This window comes from Prionailurus bengalensis, chromosome D2 (assembly GCF_016509475.1).
Source record: "Prionailurus bengalensis isolate Pbe53 chromosome D2, Fcat_Pben_1.1_paternal_pri, whole genome shotgun sequence".
NCBI lineage: Eukaryota > Metazoa > Chordata > Mammalia > Carnivora > Felidae > Prionailurus > Prionailurus bengalensis.
This window is the reverse complement of record NC_057351.1, coordinates 6,552,755-6,577,475: the sequence shown is the minus strand read 5'-3', so window position 1 is coordinate 6,577,475 and position 24,721 is coordinate 6,552,755. Positions and strand designations below refer to the sequence as shown.

At 48.7% G+C, this 24,721-nt stretch overlaps 1 protein-coding gene across 2 annotated transcripts in view; it reads left to right on the top strand.

Moving 5' to 3' along the window:
* Positions 1 to 24,721, top strand: part of SGMS1 (sphingomyelin synthase 1) — a 116,473-nt gene that overhangs the window by 53,436 nt on the left and 38,316 nt on the right. For both annotated transcript variants that reach the window (XM_043596149.1, XM_043596150.1), the window contains exon 2: positions 23,489 to 24,267. In XM_043596149.1, coding sequence (XP_043452084.1) covers positions 23,663 to 24,267 — 605 coding nt within the window. In that variant the 5' untranslated portion in view covers positions 23,489 to 23,662. The remainder of the gene's footprint in view (positions 1 to 23,488; positions 24,268 to 24,721) is intronic.

Below are 24,721 nucleotides of genomic sequence, written 5' to 3'. Positions count from 1 at the left end.
GGTCCCTGATCCTTGACCCGGCCTGGCGGCCATGGCATCAGTCTTTCTCAGACCGGTTTGCACAGAGAACACACGTATTGCTCTGATACTTTTGCAATTAGCAGAAGTGTCTCCCCCTGTAGGGCATCCCAGCTGACAGGGGAGGTGGCCTTACCTGGGGGAATGAGTGTGCCCTGCAGCAGGGATTGGGCTCTTGTGTTTCTGGGCTCTTCCAGCAATGCTGTTCTCCCATCCAAGAGTGAGCTGTAGTGAGAGTGGGGTGCTGCTGGCTCCGGCCTTCCTACCTCCCACCTTTCCAGCTCCCACCGTGACCCAGGACCACCTTTCTTCTCGGACCTCAGGTTTCCTACCTTAAGTCCTGGTGCTCATTTTGCAGAAAAACAGTAGCTTCTTGAAAAAGTAATAATAGCGAGTGCTTTACCTAAATTTTCTCATTTCGTCCTCTTAACAACTGTATAATAACAAACAGCCCGTGGCAACTTCACAGGTAGTTTCATCTTCATTGTTCAGCCGAGGAAAGCAGGGAAGTTAAAAACCTTGCCCTTGGTCACGTGGCAGAAACTGGTGGAAGGGGCACGAGAACACACATCCATCTACCTGATTCCAGAACTTGCGTTCTTTGACCTTTGCCATAGCAATGGCTTTCATTGACGGAGGCCTTATTGTGGGCCAGAACCACTGCTTATGGAAACAACCCTGTGAGGTTCCCAGCTTCGTTAAGGGTCCGCGTCGGCATTACCAGTAATGAGACGGGGACATCGCCTTCCCCGTCGTACGATGCCCTGAATAGGACACGAGGTATTCTTGCCAGAATGCACAGCCTCAGTCTAGAGGGAACAGCCTTGAAACCCAAATTGAGAGACACCCCACGGAAGAACTATAGTCCCTCAGCGGTGTCAAGGCCACGAAGCACAAGAAAAGATCAGGGATGGCCACACATCGGGGGAGACCGAGGAGGCGGGATGACTGCATGGTGGTGGGAACAGAGAGGACATTGGAGGGACCCTGGCAAGACTCAGAGAAGATCGGTCGCTTAGTTGATGACCCAACGATGTCAGTCTCCTGGTTTTGGTAACTGCACTAAGGTTATCGAAGTTAACAAGGCAGAGCTGGGCAAAGGGCATTCCTCAGGTTTCTGTAGTATTATTGCAGCTTTTCTGCAAATTTGAAATTACTTCAAAATGAAAGGCCAAAAAAAATTTTTTTTTTTAACCACCTCAGAGCGATATTATTTATCCTCATTTAAGAGATGACGAAACGAGCTTGGACGTTGGGGTGACTCACCCCAGATCACACACATGGCGGTCGTTGTTCGTGACGGAAGGAGAGAGGATTCGGACCCAGTCTTGGAAATTGCAGAGCCCACTTGAACCCCTAGGCCTGCGGCTGCCTCGTGTTCAAGTGTGTGTGCTCCAGAAACAGCAGCCCTGACCAGACTGTGCTCCAGTTACTCAGGCTTTATATCGACAGAAAGAATGCCTTTGTGCCTGTTGGGAAAAGCAGTGCATGTTAATAATATAAAATTTTATATACATATATTGTATGTATTATACATATACATATATGTTATACATATACATGTATGTAATATATGTATTGTTATATGTATTATATATGTATTTATAATGTGTAAATATTTATATTTATATAATTTATTTTTATATATTTATATATAATATAATATATATAAATATATATAATATATATTGGACATATATAAAAATATATAATATATAAATATATATTTATATATAATATATAAGTATAAATATATAATATTTATATATAATATATATATATAATATATATATACATATATATTATATATATATAGTGTGTGTGTGAAGCAGTATTAAGAGAACTTTGTATTTAAGGCAATTAAAAGAAATCACTGAAATAGTCCAAGTCAAAGTTACATAGATGTTTACCAAGGAAAAGGGAAACTATTCATTATAAAGCTGTTGAAATGGTTTTCACATCATTTCTACATCCTGTGTCTCCAAACTGCAAATACCCAGTTTCGGTCTCTTCTTGCCGCCCTCTCAAACTTTTCTCTATAAATATGGGACGCCTGGGTGGCTCAGTCGGTTGGGCGTCCGACTTCAGCTCCAGTCATGATCTCGCGGTCCGTGAGTTCGAGCCCCGCGTCGGGCTCTGTGCTGACAGCTCAGAGCCTGGAGCCTGTTTCAGATTCTGTGTCTCCCTTTCTCTGACCCTCCCCCGTTCATGCTCTGTCTCTCTCTGTCTCAAAAATAAATAAACATTAAAAAAAAGAAAATTAAAAAAAAATACAGGTGGCCCAGTTACACCAGTGAAGCTTATACTGTTTAATTCACAAGATACAAGAAGAGGAAGAGCAACTCTGTGGCTCAGTCCGTCGAGTGTCGGACTCTTGGTTTCAGCTCAGGTCATGATCTCACCGTCCGTGGGTTCGAGCCCTGTGTAACGCTCTACAGTGACAGTGAGAGCCCGCTTGGGATTCTTTTTCCCTCTCTCTCTGCCCCTCCCCTACTTTGTTTTGCTTCCTTAAAAAATTGATAGTTTGAAAATACATGTTTGGAAAAAAAACAGCATTGTTTCAAAACTTCAATCAGAAGATGAGAATACAAGTTTGAAAGAAAATCCTGGATAATTTTTTTTAAAGTTTATTTATTTTTGAGAGAGAGAGGCAAGGGAGCATGAGTGGGGGAGGGGCAGAGAGAGAGAGAGAGAGAGAGAGAGAATCCCATGCAGGTTCCGCACTGCCAGCACAGAGCCCGACACGGGGCTCGAACTCAGGAACCCTGAGATCATGACCTAAGCCAAAACCAAGAGTTGGGACGTCTAACCAACTCAGCCACCCAGGTGCCCTGATCCTGGATAAGTTTTTAAAATTCTGATAAAATAGAATTGCAATGGAAGTGTTTTTAAGCTTTAAAAGAAAAGAATCATTTGCTCTGTTCATCTCAAATATGTAAGTGATAAATTCTGGATAATTCCTTGATGTAATAATAGGATTAAAACTGTTGTATAAGAATCTAACCTGAAATCACTTTCTCAGCCTCCATGGCCTGGCCTGTAAAATAGGGGTACAGTAAACTTCCCCAAAATATTTGCTGAATTAGATACTTTTATAGCTTATAAAGTACCTGCAAATAAAAAATGTAAGATTCATTTTTCTCTCTTTTTTTTTTCCCTAAAAAAATCTCTTCCTTCCTTCTAAGAACCCATTATACTTTGAGTGTAACTCCTGCGGAAGTTAATAACCTTCTAAAGACTTTGACCTTTGCTGTTTTGATTTCCACGTGTTAGGTGTCTCACAGAAGCATAGAGGACAAGTTGCTATTTGCTGAGGCCGCATCAGCCAGCGTGCCGTGGTGCCGTTTTTCATAGCATGTGATTCCCGTGGCCCTGTGATAGAGCTAGCAGGCCACAGAACGAAGCCCAGGGACAGGCCCTAGGGGGTTTCGTGAGGCCAGAACCCTTTCAGCGGCTGGTTTTGAGAGGAGCTATAAGTGAGATGGGTCTGCTGGGTTCAGTCTGTCAGTTCCCTGCGTCTCCTCTCCAAGTTGCTGGGATTTTTGGTGTGAGTGGGGTGACAGGTGGAATGCGTGTGTTGAGGAAGGCATCCACCTTTCATTAAAAAAATTTTTAATGTCTATTTTTGAGAGAGAGAGAGAGAGAGAGAGCGCGCGCAAGCGGGGGAGGGCAGAGAGAGAGGGAGACACAGAATCTGAATCAGGCTCCAGGCTCTGAGCTGTCAGCACAGAGCCCGACGCGGGGCTCGAACTCACAAACTGTGAGACCATGACCTGAGCCGAAGCCCAACACTTGACTGACCGAGCTACCCAGCTGCCCTGGGCATCCACCTTTAAAACAGCTATTTAGGGGCACCTGGGTGGCTCAGTCAGTGATCCGAGGTCATGATCTCAAGGTTTGTGAGTTCGAGCCCCGTGTCGGGCTCGTAGCTGTCCATACAAAGCCCACTTCGGATCCCCTGTCCCCCTCTCCCTACCTGTCCCCTGCTTGAGCGCTCTCAAAAATAAATAAAACCTTAAAAAAGTAATAAAGAAAACAGATACTCTTTTTTATAGCCTTTTACTTATTAGAAGAATAATAGGTACTCGTGATACTACGTTTTGAGCTCTGAGAAGATACGTAGAATCATTAAGTCACCGGGGGTAACTGTCGTCAGTTTGGTATGTGGACCTGAACTCTGATTTTCTGTGCGTGTGTATCTGTCTGTATGATGCAGATACCACAAAACTGTGATCCTGCCATACGTGTACTGTACTGGCTTAAAATTGGCAGTGTAGACCATCCAGGTATTTCTCCGTATCCTGGAACACTCTCCAAGAAGATAGCGTGTAACGGTGTGGAAATGCGCATAAGGGTGCTTACCGATGCACTCGGTCAGTTTCTTGTTGTTCACGGGGCCTCTTTTCCCCAGAGACAGGCTGGTGCCATCTGAAACCCACAGCTCAAAACCAACTAAATATAATCTCAGCCCTGAACTCCTAAGCTTCCTACCGTGTAAACGTTGCCTAATACAAAGGTAGGTGTACGTATACCTAACAGAATCTAACAATCTGATTTTATCTGCTAGTTTTACCCTCGGGGGGACCAGAGAATTTAAAAACAGGAGGTCTGTCATCTACCCTTGTGCGGCTCGACTCTGGGATGGGATGGGGGGCCTGCCGGGGGCCGGGACCGGGGCTGCTTGGTTTTGTTCACTTTCCTTCTGACCACAGCCACCACTGCCAGCAATGTTGGGTGGGTTTCTGAAGACATGGGGGACCGGGAGCCCCAGGAAGACGGGGCTGCAGGGAAGGTGCGGTCTAGGGCTGCCTGGCCTGGGCAGCTGTTTCCAGATGGACATTTATGTTTTATTATTTTTTTTTAATGTTGATATAGTTTTTGAGAAAGAGAGCAGGGGAGGGGCAGAGAAAGAGGGAGACAGAAAATCCCAAGCAGGCTCCTCGCTTTCAGCTCAGAGCCCGAATCAGGGCTCAACCCCACAAACCATGAGATCGTGGACCCAAGCTGAAACCGGGAATCGGACGCTTAACCAACTGAGCCACGCATGCACCCCTGGCGTTTATATTCTAAAAGACAAACGTTAATGCTAGACTTGAGAATTCTTCAGCAGTGTTTTCTTCCCTCTTCTCTTTCTCCTTTTCCTCTCACACTCTTTGTAATCTTTATATTTTTTTTTTTTTGAAAGCACAGAGTGGTACATGGTTACTGCCTATAGATCATGTGTAAGCTGGTGACATTTCCTCACTCACTCCCAGTTTCCACCCTGTTATCCCGTCGCCTCTGTATTGTACACAGTTGCAGACTTGGAATGCTTACGCACACGTATATACATGCATACGGCAAAATACCTGCATTTTACAATGAAAATCGTGTGTGTTTCTGTATCACAGCCTTGTTGGTATCTGCAGATAATGTCTCATTCCGTCAGATGACTGCCTGATGTTATGTTGTGAGGAGGCACTGCGTTGACTTACCCAGATCGCGACGAAGGATGTCTAGATGCTTCTGCGGTATAAACAGGGCTGCAGTGAATGTTCTAGAACGTCCGTCTTGACTCGTGAATATGTCTATAAGGCAGATTCTTAGAAATGGAGTTTCTGGGACGTGAAGTAAGTTGTAGATTTTGGTAAATCATGTCACATAGCCTTACGTACAGGCTAGGACAGTCTTAACTCCTTTCCGTCTAATTGTTTCTGCTTGTGTTGAATCTCACACACATTATTTGTGTTTATCTCCTGTCCCACACTTTTGGTACCCTTCGTTCCATTTTTCCCACCTGTCGCGTTGTCTGTGAGACCCTTCCCAGATCTTTGGTTCTCACTGTCAGGGATACACGGCACTTGAAGAATGGAGGCTCAGTACGGTCATGACGTCCAGAAACCAAAACCGTAGTCATTTTGGAAATGATAAAGTCAGCCCCAAGTTCAATGCATTACTCTGCGTCTGTTGTGGATACTGGTCTGATGTTCCTTAATGATGGGTAATAGCCATCAGGTGGGAACTGCAGTATTAATTAGGAGGCGTGATGTGCTGGATAACTAGTAACCATTAGTTCTGCCTGGTCATTCATTCATTCATTCATCCATCCAGCGAGTATTTACTAAGAGACTGTGCTGTGTGAGATGCTCCACTGGTCCCTGAACGGTTGAGACTTTCCTACACGAATGGGGTGCTTCTGAATAAGAGTTTCTGACTAGGGCATGAGTGTCCCCGAACACTGGGGGTCTCACGCCTGAGGGGATTGGCTCTGACGGGGGGGGGGGGTGCAGAGCACCTGCTCAGGGTCTGTGCCCGTGCGCTCGGCAGTGTGGAGCACACTTCACAGAACTCAAGAAGGCGCACAGGAGGGGTAGGGAGGCAAATAGGAGGCTTGGGGACATTGTAACTTACTTCGGAGCGTAGTGTGTGTGTTCCTGTGGCTCGCAGGGTGCCCGGGACAGTGCTCACTGCTAGTATGTACTTCATAAATGTTTGGCTTTATTTTGATTAACCAATTTGGCTTTTAGGGATATGTATAATTTTTTAGTCCTTAGCGCTTCAGTGCTGGCTCTGTTTATATCCAGAAGAAAGGCTCGTTAGGATTATAAATAGAAGCTGAATTTGAGCTGTGTCCTCGGGGGAGTTGACGTGCCTGCCGCCCTGCCAAAGCGCTCTGGTAATCTGCTCTCTGAGTGCTGATCAACAGGTTCCTTTAGTGAGCAGGTGTCTGTGTAACACGTCCCGAGGTCGGTCTGGGCAAGCAGGACTTATTTTAGATACAAGGGCCTTTTATCACGCGTGTAGCTTGACCACGGTAGCCTAGGCGTGGAGCATGCTCAAGGGGACGGTATAGACACGCGTATGGGACCGCCTGGGTTATTTTATGGTAGGAATGCAGGTCTCAGAAACGATTTGGAACGCTGTCGTGGGCCTTTCAAGGTGCTAAATCGTACCCTCCTTATTGAGAGATCCTTTTCCCCCAGAGGTAGTGTTGTGGTTGCTGTTCTCAAGTCATTCTCCAGTTTTGATCTTCGCGATTGGTGTTTTGTTCTTCTACAGATTAAATCCGTATTTTCCCTCGCTCCTTGTTTCTCTTTTAAACTTGAAATAACCCGTGACATTTGGAAGTGAAATTGTTTGAGCTCACCGTTTACATCTTCAGATCATTTGACAAGATTTTGAAATGCTTTTCGTGAGCCAGGCCACCTCCTCAGGTTATGATAACGCGATGTTCTCCTTGTACGTGAAACTGACGTGTGCGCGAGCGGCTCAGGTGTTAACGCGTACAGAAGTGTGAAGACAGAAAAGAAAACGTGAGCACTGCCTGACTTGGGCCCTTAAAAACCACAGCTCAGTGGCCAGGCCCTGCTGGGTAATGATGATGGGGGGCCCTGCTCAGGTGTGCCCGATTCCCTGGGACTGTTCAGCCACCGCTGCAGACTGATGAGCGGTCTGTCTGTGAAGAATCCAGAAGCTCTCATACTTCGGAGCTGTTGGGAAACATGAGCAAGCCCTCCTATTTAGGCTGTACTACGCACCGTGGTACTCACACACACCTGATCGAACTGAGGACGATCTCGGTAACTTTGAAAAACGTAAGGGCAGGGGCGCCTGGGTGGCTCAGTCGGTTAAGCGTCCGACTTCGGCTCAGGTCATGATCTCACAGTTTGTGAGTTCGAGCCCCGCATCGGGTTCTGTACCGACAGCTCGGAGCCTGCAGCCCGTTTCACGTTCTGTGTCTCCCTCTCTCTCTCTGCCCCTCTCCTGCTCATGCTGTGTCTCTCTCTGTCTCAAGAATAAATAAACATTAAAAAAAAGAAAAACGTAAGGGCTTAATTTGAGGTGCAGAAGGATGGTGTTTATAATTTGGAGGGAAAACCCGGGTATTTTTTTACTTTAATTCATTGTGTAAATATGAAGAGGGAACTTTCCTTTGAATACTTTTCTGGTTTGGAGATTGTAGTCTTGACTCTGCATTTTCTCTTTGCTTTGCCTGTGGCAAAGAGGGAAAATGGAGAAGCCTCTCTGAACGTCCTTTTTTAGGCATAGCAATTGGACGGCCGATTCCTTTTATGTGTTTAAGCAAGGAAGTGCTTAAGCCAGAACAGCTCAGTGTTTTCTTCTCCCACTAAAGTAAGTCTATCAGGAAGAAGGTGTAGGATCAAAAGACATGTTTTCCTGTCTGAGTATCCTAGAAGTGTTTCTTTTCAAGAGATCACTTATTCTTTAATGGATTTTTTTGATGGTGTAGTTTATGGATTTATTCTCTTCTTATAGGTGGGAGCAAATGAGTTTCAAAGAGAATAATCTGTTTATTCTCCCACTGGGAAGAATCTGGATTTAAGACCTATGCTCTCAGGGGCACCTGAGAGGCTCTCAGTCGGTTAAGCGTCCGACTTCAGCTCAGGTCATGATCTCATGGTTCCTGGTTTCGAGTCCCATGTCAGGCTCTGTGCTGACAGCTTGGAGCCTGGAGCCTGCTTCAGATTCTGTGTCTCCCTCCCCCCGCCCCTCTCTCTCTCTCTCTCAAATAAATGAACACTTAAAAAAATACAGTCAGCTGTCTTCCTTAGCCGCTATTTCTTTTTTCACCAGTGGAACAGGTATTTATACCGAGGGCCTATGATGTACGGAGCACTGTGCTAGCTCCTGGGGATGCAGGAATGAAAAAACACGACAGGGACCTTCCTTTGAGGAACTTGCATCCCGGTAGGACACAGAGACGCTCAGTAAGTGAGACGATGTAGGTAAGAGGATGGCCGCAGGACGGACGCTTGTCTGAAGAGGTGCCGTCAGAGTGAAGAAATAGGGTCAAAGTGCCCCAGGCAGCAGTGACTGCTTGTTCAAAGGCCCTGCGGCAGTTGGCGACTAGAAGCAGACCGGGGTAATTGAAGCATACAAAGTGTGCAGTGGCGGCTCTTGGCCACGCGAAGGCAGGAAGGGTCTGGAAAGCTACGTTACAATTAAGCACGGGAAGCGTTGCGGATTTCCAAGAGGGGAACCGCCCTTGGAAGAAGCTCTCCTGGGCGCCTTATGGAGACCGCTTGGGGTGGGCGGGTTGAGGCCGGGGCCGCAGTTCAAACGAGATGTGGTACTGTGCCGCGGTGGTTGCGCGGAAAGAAGAAGGAAGCGGGTTCACCGTCCGCTGCCAGAAGCTGGAGCTGCTGGTTGTTGGTTTTGTTGTTGTTTTGTTGTTTTGGTTTTAATTAGGGTTCTTCCTCATCTTTGGCAGGGCAATGGCTGTAACTGTGTTTAACTGGTGAGATTGGATTTTTTTTTTCCTCCCCATTTGTTGGTTGGTTGTGTGTGTGTGTGTGTGTGTGTGTGTGTGTGTGATTGGCCTGCTTGTAATCTTTGTTTAAAGTCTTTCCCTTTAACTGATTTTTCGATAGTTCCTTGTATTTGTGATCTGTGACAGGTTAGAAAAACATCTTGCCCGGTGTTTTCATTTATGAAGTAGTTTGACTGGTATCTTTATGGTTGTTTGTTTAAGGCTGTGGTTCCTACCCTTGGCGTGATATTTGTGTTTATGGTAGAAACTTCATGAATACACGTGAAGCCGAGAGAACACTTTACATGTGATCCACTTTGAACTTACTTCACTCTACACTACAGAGAGATAGATGTTCGAAGCCGTTTGAGAGCAAAGAATGTGTTTCAACAGAGAACAAGCTGGTGGTTGACGGAGGGAAGCAGGTGGGGGGCGGACAGATGGGTGAAGGGGAGAGGGAGACACTTCAGTGACGGGATGAGTCCGTCCTGGGGATGAAGGGCTCGGCACAGGGAATACAGTCACTGGTGCTGTGATGGCGTCGAATGGTGAGGACAGCAGCCACCCTTGTGGTGAGCACGTCATAACAAACAGGGAAGTCAGACCACTGTGGGCCACACCTGCCACTAACAATGCCACACTGTGTGTTAGCCGTGCTCAAAACGTTTGTTTAGAAAGAACGGATTTCAGGGGCGCCTGGGTGCCTCAGTCGGTTAAGCGTCCGACTTCGGCTCAGGCCGTGATCTTGCAGTGTGTGAGTTTGAGCCCCGTGTCACGCCCTGTGCTGACAGCTCAGAGCCTGGAGGCTGCTTCGGATTCTGTGTGCCCCCCCCCCAAAATAAATACTAAAAAATTTTTTAAAAAAGAATGTATTTCACCACACGAACAGTAGCCATAGCTGTGTTTGTTCAGATCTCCTATTTTTTTTTCACCATGGCTTTTGCTAATTTTACAACTTACATAATTTTACACAGTTTCTACAATTCACCTGTCCACCATTGATTTGGTTCACCATTTGCAGGGTTCTAATTTTGTTGCATTAAGTTATGGTAGCCAGAGAATAAAACTTAGGAAGTTTTTTATGTAAAGCAAGGGTACGTGCTTAAGTATCTTAGGTGAGATGGCAGGCTAGCTCTGACCTGAAGTGTGGTCACCTAGAAGCCAGGAATCGGCCATGTTGCTGATGGTAGGGTCACTACATGCACATTAGAATCAGATGGAAGGAGCATCGGTTGTGGCCCGAGGTTCTAGTTCCTACTGGCTCTGGTACCTGCTTGGACTGCTTAGGCGCGGATCTCTATTGGAGGAGGTCTCCAAAATCCTTTGCAGCTGGGGAAGGGCGAGGGGAGGAGTGTGTGATTTTTGCGGACCCTCTGCTGCCCCCTTGTGGTACTCGGCCTTGGTGCAAATCTGGAGCTTCAGGCTTTTTCCAGACAAGTCCGCCTCAGTGCCCGCCAGTCTGATGGACGAGGATTGTCCCTTCTGTGCAGCTGAACTTTGTGCTGTTGACCACTGGTTAATTAATAAAGGGGCACAGCGTGTAGCATAATGTGTAGAGAGACATTAAATCACCATGTTGTACACCTGAAACTAATGTAACATTGTGTATCAACTCCAGGCAAATTAAAAAAAATTGGGGGAGGGGGCGCCTGGGTGGCTCAGTCGGTTAAACGTCTGACTTCGGCTCAGGTCGTGATCTCACGGCTCGTGAGTTCGAGCCCCACATCGGGCTCTGTGCTGACGGCTCAGAGCCTGGAGCCCGCTTCGGATTCTGTGTCTCCCTCTCTCTCCGCCTTTCCCCTCCTCATGCTCTGTCTCTCAAAGGTAAAAAGGTTTTAACTTAAAAAAAAAATGAAGAAACCCAGTGAATGTGGGCCCCAGAAGTTTAAGAAGTTATCAGGTCGTTAGAACCAAGATCACGGCCGGTGGCTGGCAAGAAGCTAATGTTGGATACTCATTTTATAACAGTTCTTATAATAGCTGTCAGGGTGCGGGGTGGGGGGGGGAGTGCTTAATACGTCTATTTTGAGTGTGGATACGAAGGTAGAGGAGAGCTCCACTAGCCTTTTGGAAGCAAGCCTTCATGGCAAAGGCTGCCCAGAGGATGCCCATGTAAGTGCCATCCACTTAGAATCCACCCTCGGGACGCTCTCTCGTCTGAAAAGAGTTTGCGCGCATCTAGCTGTCCACGCAAGTATTAGAAATTTATTTTGGGACATAGACGTGAACTTGATTTCTCCTCTCTGGGCCTGTGAGTTGTTGCTAATTTGGGAACATGGTGTTGTTCCCCCGGGTCATGTTCCCTAAATTAGCTTTCCTTTTACCTCAGTGAGTTACATTTATTTCTGTAGGTGCAAGTTGAGAAGAGATGGGGTAGGCTTTTTCTCACTGAAATGGAAGTGTTCCATTCCATTAGAATTACGTGGTATTTCTAATCCCCGGGGGACTGGCAAAAAAACCTTCACTGCAGATGAGGTTTTTTTATTTTATAGTAATCAGGACACCGTCTTCTGTCATTTCTGCCTGCTTTCAGTCTGTTACCAACACTAGGCAGTCCCCAGTTGGAACACCAAAAGTATACTTTAAATTAGCTGCATCTTAGTGTTCTGTGTGGTGGTTTGGGCCCCAGTGGGTCTTCCAAAGCCCACAGATGGTTAAAAATGACCATGCTTTTGAGGAAAATCATCAGCACACATCTAACTAAAAATCTCTAACTGCTTCTGGGCCACGGAAGCGTTCAGGGGGGCGGGGGGAGGGGAAGCAGTGTAGAAACTGAAATCTTAAGCCTTCCAGGACATTTTGATGGTATATGAGACAAGGGGAAAATATATTTGAAATGTGAACTCCGCAAATCTGGGGGGACATGGTCCCTGTCTGTAAAATGCATCCATACTTTACGGTACTGTTATTCTGGGGGTTCGTATGGTATTAAAGAGACACCATTGCCTGTTAACAGCAGCGTGGCTGAAAGTCACGCAATAACTCCAGGTCTAGATATCGCAGGGAGGGAAGCAATAACCTTTTCTTGTAGCCATCTCACACTCTCTGGCTGGGGTCCGACAAATGAGACTTGACAAAAGACAGATGAGCCAGAGAAAAAGCCCAGCGAGCTGACCAAGGTGATGAGGCGCTCGAAGGAACCGGAAGAACTTGGGTCGATACGGCATCTCGACAGAAGAACAGTAAAGTTTCTTAGTGAAGGCAAGACCAGGGCTGAAGGACGTGGGTCTTCTCTCGGGCAGCAGCACAGGCGTGCAAGGTCTGCCCTGTGGATCCTCCGGGCGGAGTCTAAGGTGCTCTCCTGGCTCCCCTTCTGCTGTTCCAGGTAGAGAGGCGGGGGCGACCTTGACAAATTCATGTGCAGCTTGTGGGCAGGCGGGGAAGGGCAGAGCGCCTTTCTTGTGTCCGCCTCCCCTCGATGGCCTTCACCTGACAGCAGACCTCTGTCAAGGTAGCCCATCTCGGGGCGGTGCGTTCTGCTGTCTCCACACCCCGAGTCTGCCTTGGGTCTTCTGGCCGGCGACCGGCAGGCGGGCAGAGCGTCCTTCAAGATGTCGCCTCCCGTTTTCCTTTCACGTGACCTGTTAACCGGACCGTGATAACAGGAACGTATATTCTCAGCTTTTACGGCCACTTGGGGAACGCTTTCACCCCTGGCCACTCCTCTCCCCCTCGGTTCTGAGAAATCCCTTCTCTCCCACATCCGAAACTCCCTGCATTCTGTTTTTCATGTTTTTACCTTTGCTCTCAGTTTTCCATCTCTGTCTTCTTCCACGGAGAGATTTTTTTTTTTTTCTCCAACTGAATATGTTGTGCTGTTTTCATGTTTACCGTGAATTCATTCACAAACGGCTTTCCTTTTAAGATTCTCCGACCAGTGCTCGCTTCGGCAGCACATATACTAAGATTCTCCGACTGCCTTTCCGTGCGTGGCCCATTCCGTTCGCGGCGTCTGTCTGAGGTTGTGAATACTCGTTTTTCTCCACATTTGGGATTCCCTACTTAGTGGGTGTTCCGTGCCCTGTTTTGTTTCAGTCTCTGGCTTTCCTGTGAGAGTTTCTTCAGATGTCTGTTACCTTTCATTTGTCCATTCGGATTGTAAGGGAAGCACCAGAGATGCTGTTCCAGCCGCACCCTTCACTCCTCTTGTTTTCTGCGGATTTCAGTGCCAGACGGTCCAGGTCCTTTTCTCTTCCAGTGTCTGGGGTTCGGGAAGCCTTGGGTCTTCCTCTGCCGGGACGTGTTCAGCCTGGCAGCCGGCGTCGGGGGCTGTAAGGAGGCGAGGGGCCGGGGCAGGTGTGATGTCGCATCTGTGTGCATGTGCTTTCCTTAGTCCCTGTTTTCGTGTGATGCCCCTGCTCTTAACGGCGCGGGTGCCCCCCTTCCGCAGAAGACATGTGCAGGCTCCCCAGCTGCGGGGAGAGGCGGGGGCAGCCTCCTAAATGGTCTTCTAACCAGTCCTTGAGTTATCTTGAGTCCCACCTCCCCACCCCTCCACTCCCCCCACCGCACCCCCCCCCCCCCGCCCCGATCCTGCAAGGCACCTGTGCCAACGAGCTTCTCACCCTCCTGGCTTCTCTTCCAGAAATCACATTGCTTCTCTTGCTTCTCATCCTTCCTTCCCCGGGGGCTGGGGCTCTGCTTCCTTGCCTCCTCCGTCCGTTCCCAGCCGGCCACCTGCTTCCCCGCCCCCTCGGCACTTCTCCGGCCACCCGCTTCTTCACCTACCCTCTCTGCTCTTCTCCTCGCCTTTCCTGTACCTTCTTTTTGAAAAACCAGGAGAGCTTGAAGAGGCCCTGGAAACGAACACATAATCACTCAGACACCTATCCCGAAATGCGATTCCTCTCTTGATCGACTGGGCTTCGTTTTCCGTCTCCCCTGCTAGACTGTATGGATGCTGGGGGACTGGAGCTTGGGGCTTTGAAAACACCTGTCCGTCGCCTTTAAACCAATACACCTTAGATGTTTGCCCATTTCTCTTCCTTTCACGAGCCCGTGTAGCTCTTGTTCTCCCCGCTTTCCTCCGGGGGCATCCGCCGGGCACAGGCCCAGGGGAGAACCTGGGATTTTCTTATAACTTCTTTAAACACACCTGTCTTTTCTTTTTCTCCCCTTACTGTTTCATTGAGGTTTCAACTTTCATTTACCTCTTTTGTATACTCACTTCACAGCCTCTTCAAACTTACTTTATCTTCTCAAGGTCGTGGTTTGGCAAACTTCCTGTTTGTCACACCTGCCAAATTTCTCCCTCATGGTGGATTATTTCCTTGTGTGATTTCTAATTTTCATTCTCGTTCTTCCTCAGCTCAGAGCACTTCTTCCGTGGGAATCCTGTGAACTCTTGCCTGCTGAAAGGGCTCGAAGGGGTTGTTCTGTGTTAACTTCTCGTGTGTGTGTTTGCATCGATTTCTTGGGACCCACACCGCACAGGTCATGCGAGTTCGAAGTCTGCATCATCGGGTACTAATTTCACAGGCCCACTTTTTGTCGTCTTAGAGGGATTCTTGTTTAGTTCAAGGGTCTTAGTTCAGTCTTAGTTCCATTTGCCTGCCTGTATCTGGCCTTAGGCCGTGTCGTCTGCCCACGCTTGGGTCTGGAAACCCCAGCCCCTGGCCGTTAGGGTCCAAGGCTGGTATCCCTCTGGGCTGCTGTGCTGGCTCGTATCTTCCCTACCCACATGAGCATGGGTGTAGCCGCCGTCCTCTGCCTGTAGGGAAAGGCTGTCAGGTGGAGACACAGGCTGTGTCGTGGAAGGCCATGGCGGAGGCTCAGGAATGTGAACATCGTCCAGGCAGCTGTAGGAGCCCCCAGAGGCCTCCAGCGTCCGGTGAGGAGATCGCCCTGCACACCACAGAGGCCCGTCTGACGGCAGCATGGCGGTGGCTGCCGTGGAGTCAGACTGCAGGCAGAAACCAAAGTGGAAGCAAACAGAGGTAAGGAGGGGGGAGCCTTTCCCCAGCTTCTCGGGGCAGATGCGATCACCGCGCACTTCAGCTGGACGTGAGAGCCGTGCAACTTGGAGACCCCGATTATTTCCCCGCATGCCTTGAGTGCTGCTACAGGGGTCTGTGTCCAAGGACCATGGATTATCCAGATGAATATTAAATATTCCTGCTGGGGTCACCTGGGTGGTTCCTGTCGGTTAAGCATCTGACTTTAGCTCATGTCGTGATCTCACAGTTCGTGAGTTCGAGCCCCGCGTCGGGCTCTGTGCTATCAGCACAGACCCCGCTTTGGATCCTCTTCCCCCCCGACCCCTCTCTGCCCCTTCCCCACTCGTGTGCTTTCTGTCTCCCTGTCTGTCTGTCTCTCTCTCTCAAAAATAATAAATAAATAAATAAATAAATAAATAAATAAAGTCAGTAAGTAAGTATAATAGTCCTGCTGGTTTCAGACTTAGGCAGCTTATCAGTTGGGTGGAACTGATCATCTTCAGAGTTTGGTAATTGGGTTCTGACAATGAAACCCCAGGGGGAAACTGCAGTGATTAGCTGTCACTGGAGACCTGCATGGTTTTCCTTCCTGAAATGACAATAGGGCAGGGTTTCAGACAGTCAGTAGGTAGCTTGATGGACGGGTATTGAAAGCCTGGATGACAGAACAGTGGTAATTCTGATGGTTTGTCATTGTTTTCTCTCTGGAATGATGGGAAATCTCTGAGACCAGAACTTCTTTATGCACTTAGGTTCGGACCTGAGCTTTATCTTTGTTGATGGTTCTGCTCATATCCTGGGACCGTTCTGTTTTGGAAATAGGAGGACTCGGGAACCTAGTTATACACAGGAGGCAAAGAATCCACTTATTTGGAGAAATCTGCAAGCCCGCTTCTGATTTTGAAAGAAAGCTAATGTAGGAAGCATGTATTTTTAATTTTACAGTGTAGCCTCCATGTTTAAAAACAATATGCTTGAAGAAAAAACAACCCTTCTCTAAACAGAAGTAATATGTATTTATCAGAGAAATTAGAAGAGAGTGAAAAAAAATTAAGCAGAAACTTAGTTTCCAATTTCAACATCCAAAGGTAACAGAAGCTGACATGTACCTTCTAGACTTCTTTTTTGTTGTTGTTGTTTATTTATTTTTGAGAGAGAGAGAAAGAGTGAGAGAGAGACAAAGTATGAGCAGGGAAGGTGCAGAGAGAGAGAGGGAGACAAGAATCAGAGGCAGGTTCCAGGTTCTGAGCTGTCAGCACAGAGCCCGACGTGGGGCTCGAACTCACAAACCGCGAGATCATGACCTGACCCGAAGTCGGTCACTTAACCGACTGAGCCAGCCACGTGCCCCTCGACTTCCTTTCTGTGGATAGTTGTGATACATGTATGTTCACAAAAATGGCTTCATTGTCTTTTGTAACCTGTTTGACAAATCTGCATGTGTGTATCACTACAGCTATAGAAACATCGTCCGGTCTTTAGCAGAGGCTTAATTAGTATTCTGTTGTATGATGCTATATTTAGTTCTCCCTGTAGAACTCTTAGGTGGTTTTTAATTTTTGCCACAGTAAGTGATTCTTTGAATTTTCTGGCTGCTGAATGTTTCTGTTCGGCCCTGGAATTACTCACATGAGCTCCTCTTGCTGGCGGTGGGGCTCCCCTGGAAATGGATGACACGCGTGTATTTCATACCATCAGAGAACAGCCACAACCGTGGAACAGCGTATCCAGTTGATTTGGCCGGTTTCTTGTCATGATGTCACTGTCCTGCTCTTGTCAGCCAAGAATCATCTCCTTCCCTCTGGAGCACTGGGGACTGCGACACCAGAATGGGTCCCTTTGGGAGGGGCCGTTTAAAGGGAGGCTGTCGGTGGGTTGTTCTAGGGCAACTGCTGAGAACTCGTTTCCGATCTGGTGAAATCTAAGTATCGGACTTCCTGAAATAGACAAGGTGTGGAGGAGAGGGAAGGGTGTCCCCACCTGAGGCTCTCCTAGCAGCCTAACTGGGCCACAGGCCCTTTCTTCTCGTCTCTAAGCAAAATCAGGCAGCGTGCACTTAGTTCAAGGAGCCTAAGGGGAGATTTCGTTTGCCAGTCAGAGTTTGACACTGGAGTTTTGAACCGTGCGCGTAACAGCAATCTACAGTAAAGGACAGTTTGAAGGTTAAGGCATCCAAAGTGATGTAAAATTTCTTCTGCTCTAGACTGAAGTAAACACGTAGGTCCTTCAGCAGAAGCGATACAGTTGTTACTCTAACCATTTTTTTCCTTCGGATAAGTACAGTTGTAAGAATTTTGCCTCTGTAGGTTAGCTCTTTATGTGTTAAATAGCAAAAAACAAAAAACAAAACAAAACAAAAAAAACTATAGCTGAGTAGATTGGAGAAAAGCATTCAGGAGTTCTCCACACTGAGTGAGAGAATTGGACACCTGTCTCTTGAGTATTGCAGAGGGCCTGGCCTGTGCTGCTCTAAAAGGTCCGTTAGGGGGGGGTGGGAGGGAGGGGAGGCTGGGTGATGGGTATTGAGGAGGGCACCTTTTGGGATGAGCACTGGGTGTATGGAAACCAATTTGACAATAAATTTCATATATTGGAAAAATAAATAAATAAATAAATAAAAGGTCCGTTAGGTTACTGTTGCCTTTTATGGAAAGTTCTAGGGACGTAAAGACCTTTATCTGGACTTGTAGTGTTTACAAAAAGGCAGTTCATGTGTTTCAAGAATATAATGTTGATTCTTAATCAGTGTTGCTCTTTGACAAGGCACCCACAGGTAGGTTCGTGTCAAAAGTCTGAGCTATTACACACTCACTAAATTGTGGTCTCGCACAAAGTTGGTTATTTGAGCTAGTAGAGCAAAGTCCGTATAGAGCCCGTGTTACTTTTGCTTTTGCTTTTAAACATTTGATGCAGGAAGCAGAAAGAATTTAGCTCACTATATGCTTATAAGATTAATCATGCATGCACTGCTTGCTACTGTGATTTGCCATCGTTAGCATTCAGAAACATCTGGAACTTTGCTGTACTTTCTTCGCTGACAGGGCAGCTATGTTCGTTCAATCTTGGGCCCACCATGCCTTAAAAAAATTGTAAAAATTCAATTCAGGGGTACCTGGGTGGCTCAGTCGGTTGAGTGTCTGACTTTGGCTCAGGTCACGATCTCACGGTTCGTGGGTTCAAGCCCTGCGTTGGGCCCTGTGCTGATAACTCAGAACCTGGAACCTGCTTCGGATTCTGCGTCTCCTTCTCTCTCTGCCCCTCCCCTGCTTGTACTCTGCCTCTCTCTCTCTCTCTCTCTCTCTCTCTGTCAAAAGTAAATAGACATTAAAAAAATTTTTTTAATTCAGTTCTTACTTTCATGACACTTCCTTTAATAAGTTCCTTGAAACTTTAAAGGTTAACTGACATTCAGTAAATAATTTTTTACATTTTTATGTATTGCTTATGTTATCCAAAGCACAGTCGCGCACACATTCCTGAAACTAATGCAACAAGCAGATGGAATAAATCATTCCTCCGCAGGAAACTGAGGCCTTGGGATTGGAGGAAAGTACAGAGTAATTATGAGAACTCAGATTTTTCAGGGGCGCCTGGGCGGCTCAGATGGTTAAACGTCTGACTTCGTCTCAGGTCATGATCTCTCAGTTTGTGGGTTCGAGACCCACGTCGGGCTCTATGCTGACAGCTTGGAGCCTGGAGCCTGCTTGGGATTCTGTGTCTCCCCCTCTCTCTGCCCCTCCCCCACTCGTTCTCTGTCTTCCTCTCTCTCAAAAAAATGAAAAAACATTAAAAAATTAAAAAGAACTTAGATTTTCTGAGCAATTGTTGTGCACTGCGTTATGCAATGTGTTTTAATTTCTTGAAAACTTGTGTTCATTGTTTAATTCATATCGTAGCTTTTTGTGAACACAGCGATGTCTTATTTCTCGACAATACCAGGCAATAAGATAATATAGTAGATTCTTTTTGAGCAGAGATAAACCACATACTCATAAATGACTTAGTTCTTTTGTTTGGTTAATGTTTTGTTTTCATTACCAGGCTAATTGCTTTAACTTATTTGTCTGGTTGTAGAGAGCTGGCCTTGATAATGAAGTACAAATAGTTTATAGTGTGTTGTGGCACATTATCTGATGGCTTTTATAATTTTAAAGCCTAAAATATCTACTGTAAGAATGGGAGCCGGATTGTGTTAGCAGATTTCTTTTTCCTTTAGTCTGGGTCTGAGAGAAACCTGCTGGGTATAGGATCCGTGATGAGTAGGACGGGTTGTTCCTGCCCTCAGTCCTGTAGGGCTCCATGAGTTTGGTTTATAGACTCTTAGCCTACCCCTCACACGTGTTCACATCCGTGAGGTCGTCGAGTAGCTGCAGCGGGGGGCCCGGGACGCACGTTGGGTTCGGCCTCGCTGCAGACTAGCTCTGCTCTTCTGCAGGAGAGTTTAGACGCATCACCGCCCCCTGGACTCTGGTTTACTTCCGTCCGAAAATTGCCCATGAACGAGCGTCCTGGCACCTCTTCCCTCTCTCATCTTCCAGTATTTCGGGATATACCGAGTTTATGTCCAGATTTTATTCTCTTTTTACTTTGGAATTCTGAGTACCCAATCTAATGCGTTGAGCTCTACATTATTTCTGAACGTTCTCCCAGGAATGGATTCGGGGCGACTTTTCTGGACGGGGGTAGTAGTTGTTTTTGGAGCTCAGCCCAACATGCAGTCTTCTGGGTCTAGATGGGAAAACACTTCTCAGAAACGCTGCACCCTATCCTATCCTGTCCTGTCCTGTCCTGTCCTGTGCTGTCCTATCCTAAAGTGCACATGTGGGGTGTCTGGGTGGCTCAGTCGGTTACGCATGGGCTCAGCGTTGGCTCAGGTCATGATCTCATGGCTTGTGGGTTTGAGCCCCGCACTAGGCTCTGTGTGGACAGCTCGGAGCCTGGAGCCTGCTTCGGATTCTGCGTCTCCCTCTCTCTCTGCCCCGCCCCCACTCACACTCCGTCTCTCTCTCAAAAATAAACATTAAAAAAAAAAAAAAAGTGAGCATGTGAGGCCAGCCACTTTGTCTCCCACGGCTGGACCCTGGGGTGTCTGAGTAAGTCCTCACCTTTGAGCAGTGACCTTTGAGGTATTGAGTATGCCCGGCAGTTGCTTCCATGGAAATTTTCTCTTCCCCTTTTACGTGATCTTAAAATCGTCTGCAAGAAAATAGCACCTAGGCCTTTATTTTCAAGCTTCAAAGCTTGCTTGGAAAACAAAGGTTTCTTTTCTGAGGAAATTTGGAAGGCTGTTTGAACTCGTGTGTCAGAATGATTGGGCTTTAAAAATGCCATTTGGAGGTGGCAGCTTCAGTCCCGATTTATGAAATGTCACCGGGGGCCCAGTCGGGTGTCAGAAAGCAAGCAGGACATTACCAGAAGAACAAGACATATTTCTTGGCGTAATCAGTAGCTTTCATTCCTTTTCCCCCATGAGGTCCTCAGAGCAGGAGCAGCCCCAGGGAAGGTGGGCACGGTTGTCGTTAATCCTATTTTCCAGAGGAAACTGAGGCTCGGCGAGGGTTCAGGACTTTGTCAGGAAGGGATGTAGCCAGGCAGGGGCCCGACTCCCGGCTCCCCGACTCACATAGGCGGCCGTCTTTGTGGGCACACGAGCCGATTACATCACGTGGTTGCAGGTATCGGCGTGGTCGGGATTCAGGGATGGGGATGGGATTGGGAAGGACCCGAAGGACCAAGGGAAGAAGACCTTGGACTTGTTGGAGCGGAGTCGATGGCGGGGTGTGCGCGCTGGGGGTGAGCGCCCGGATGGCCTCGGGGAGGGGAGCGCCAGGACGGCCTCTCACCAGGGGAGCCGTCGCTGCGTCTTGCTGCGTCTTGAGAGTTCCTGTGGCTGTCAAACTGCTGATGGGACTCACTTTTGTGACATCCGTGTTCCTCCATCTGCGAGCGTGTCTGACGGCCTCTATTGTCTCCTTCCTTTGGCTGTTTTCCTGTCTTAAAGGTTATTAAGCCTTAGGAGGAGATTATCAGACAATTTCCTCATCAGAAAGAAGTGAAATCACGAGTTGGCATGGTCTGGTCTCTGTGGTCCCCCGCGGGTTCCCCTCTGGCCGACTTCCCACCTCCGGCAGGGGAAATGAGGAAGCCACACGAAAAGCCCTTTCATTCCCTTGGGCCTGAACGTTCCACCAGGATTTCTTCTCTAGAGTTCTTGTAGCCACTCCCATGTGCAGAAGGCCCCCTTGCCTGTTACTGTAACTCTGCCGGGGAGTATCTGGCGAGTTCCCCTTTCCTGTAGGACCTTCCAGCAGGACTCCCATGTGGCTTGTGTCTTCTCGTCACCGGGCAGGACTGGCGACGACTGACGCTCTTCTCTAGTGCTTTTCAAATGGCCAGAGGTCCACTTTGGTTTCATGTTTCCCTCTGAAGAATGCCCACCGCATCCTCCTTGGCCATCCAAACGGTTTTCAAGCAGTTTGCAGCGTCAGTGGCAATGTCCGTAGGTCTTACTTTCCACGACCCCGTCTACATGCCGATAGATGTAAGGGGCATGCCCTGAGGTACTGAGCAGAGGTCGAGTGAGCACCTCCCAGCCCTTGCACGGTGAGTATGTGGATGTTCAAGATGGCAGCCCTCCCGCCCTCACTCGTGGTCTCGTGGGTGAAGTGCAGACAGACACTTGCCACAGGCCGGTGGAACAGCAACGTGGATGCCCGGAAGAGAGAACACCCAATGTTTTTGCAAGGTCTGGACTATCTTGAGCTGTGCTGCCATTTGATTGGTTGTTATGGGGGTGGAGAAACTGGGAGTGGATGACTGTCCACCTTGATTCCAGACTCTGATTCAGGGTACGGTAGAGACGAGTTTGGGCTTTGGAATTGAAGACCTGAATTTGGGTCTTGTTTGTGCCGTTACCAGTGTGCTCCTTGGGGGGTTGACAGGGATCACTGGGGAAGAAAAGTGGTGGGGAGCAAGCCTCAGTGAAGTCAATTCGAGGAATCGTGGTAACCCGGTTTTGGTCCCGGACGATTTCCTGGAGCCTCTAACTCATACACAGTCCCAACTGCCAACGCATAGTGCTGGCCCTCGGAGAGGACGTGCACTTCCTAGACCTCATTTGGATGATTTCTAAAGCGCAGAGCATTTTGTCAGATTATGATTCTACGAAGCATACTCGGGAAACACGGTCATGACCCATTTCTAGCCATTAAACCTATTAATCTGTGCACGTTTTTTTGGTTTTGTTTTTGTTGTTGTTGTTGTTGTTGTTGTTTTGTAGTTAGCACCACATTCACCTTTTGAGAAACAAAAGTTAGGCAGCTCTTGGACGGGGTGTTTCCATGGTGAGGGAAAGTAGACATTAGCTATTGGATAGGATAGAAAATTTGAGAAAGAGAAAAAAAGGATATGGGATCTCCAGACCCCTTTTAGTGCTGCAATTACATACGACTTTTCAAGGGGATACTTGACTGTTCGTTTCACAGATGAAGGCGCTGTTGACTCAAATTATGCTTGGTCTTCCGCTGACCTCCGTTATTTCGCTAACCACGATCGTTTGTTCCAGAACGCGGTCTTTACTTCTCACGTGTTGTTTTGGATTTTAAGTGATTGTTACAACACTGATACATGCTGATTAAAGAAAACCAGCTGAGAGAAGAGTAGAAAATGACCCCACATTTGGAAAAAGGGATTCTTTGGTGTTTTTTTGCATGTAGGACTCTGCAGTTGTTGGACCAGATGCTCTCGAAGCTCAGCATTTCTGTGATTCTCTTGTGTCTCTGTGACGTTGCAGTGGCTTATGTACGTTTGAAGACATTTCTCCACCAGATAGTTTGGTAGATTCGGCCACCTCGCCGCATTATTTCAGATCATCTCAGAAAGTAGGTAGTAAGCACAGAGGGAATCCCCAACCTATACCGAGGCATATCCGGAGCACTGTTGGATGCTGGCTTAGAGAACATTCTTCGGTATCTGTCCGGGTCTAATCTAATGCTCCTTCAGGAACGATGGGCCAGGGAGACCCTGGACCAGGCCCTGCGGCCAGCTGCGCCCTCCCCGGCAGGTGGTTCTCCGGGTGCAGCTAGTTACAACTTCCCCGGCAGGTGGTTCTCCAAGTGCGCGGGGCACCTTCCCCGGTAGCTTGTTCTCGGGGTGCACGCTCTGCCTTCCCCGGTAGCCGGTTCTCGGGGCGTGCGCCCTGCCTTCCCCCGGTGGCCGGTTCTCGGGGCGTGCCCCCGGGGACTGACGTGCGGCCCCCTCCTGACTGTGTCTCTTGCCTCCGCAGAAGGAAGACCCCCGGTGCACCATGAGGTGAGCGCGCTCGGGCGCCCAGAGCCCCAGAGAGCTGCGTGCGGGCTGCGGGAGCGGCTCCGCGCGTCTGGCCTCGCACGTCCCCGGCATGAGGCCGGGCAGCATGGGCGCGCCGCCGCGGGACCGCTGACCCCCGCCCGCCGGGACCATGAAGGAGGTGGCGCACTGGTCCCCCAGGAAGGTGGCAGACTGGCTGCTGGAGCACGCCATGCCCGAGTACTGTGAGCCCCTGGAACACTTCACCGGCCGGGACCTGATCGGCCTGACCCGGGAGGACTTCACGCGGCCGCCCCTGTGCCGCGTGTCGGCCGACAGCGGGCAGCGGCTCCTGGACATGATCGAGACCCTGAAGGTGGAGCAGCACATGGAGGCGCACAAGAACGGCCACGCCAACGGGCACCTGGGCGCAGGCGTGGCCGGCCCCGGCCTCCAGGCCACGCCCAACGGGGTGCCTAACGGCTACCGGAAGGAGATGATCAAGATCCCCATGCCCGAGCCCGAGCGCTCCCAGTACCCCATGGAGTGGGGCAAGACCTGCCTGGCCTTCCTGTACGCGCTCTCCTGCTTCGTCCTCACCACGGTGATGATCTCGGTCGTCCACGAGCGAGTGCCTCCCAAGGAGGTGCAGCCCCCGCTACCGGACACGTTTTTTGACCATTTTAACCGCGTGCAGTGGGCCTTTTCTATCTGTGAGATTAACGGCATGATCCTCGTAGGACTCTGGTTAATTCAGTGGCTGCTCTTAAAATACAAGTAAGTGGGAAGCGAAAGCTCTGGGCCGTGGCGATTGGAGTGGGTGGGGGAGCGGTCCGGGGGGCAGGCGTCTGGTGCGGGTTATTGGGCAGTGACGCTCAGCAGGAGAAAACCCTCGGACCCCTCCGGAGGGCACAGGCTCCTGCATCACGGAAGAGCCACCCAGCGTTGGTGCCATTAGCCCCCCAAATAAATCGTTGACTGGCCCGTGTGCCGTGACGGCTGCGTGGCTTTTCCCACGCAGGGTCAGGCACGCAGACCCTCAGCGGTAGGGATTTAAGGACGTCTCGCACCCAGAACGCAGGACAGCCGTTCCAGGGTGGCTTGGGCTGTTGGGAAGACGGCACCCTCGGGAAATGACTGTGCGTGAGCCCGCACGGCTTTCCACCGTCCAGAATGCACAGCACTTACAGTCACGTGGGGCTTTTCCACTGAGGCTTCTCAGGAGCTTGCA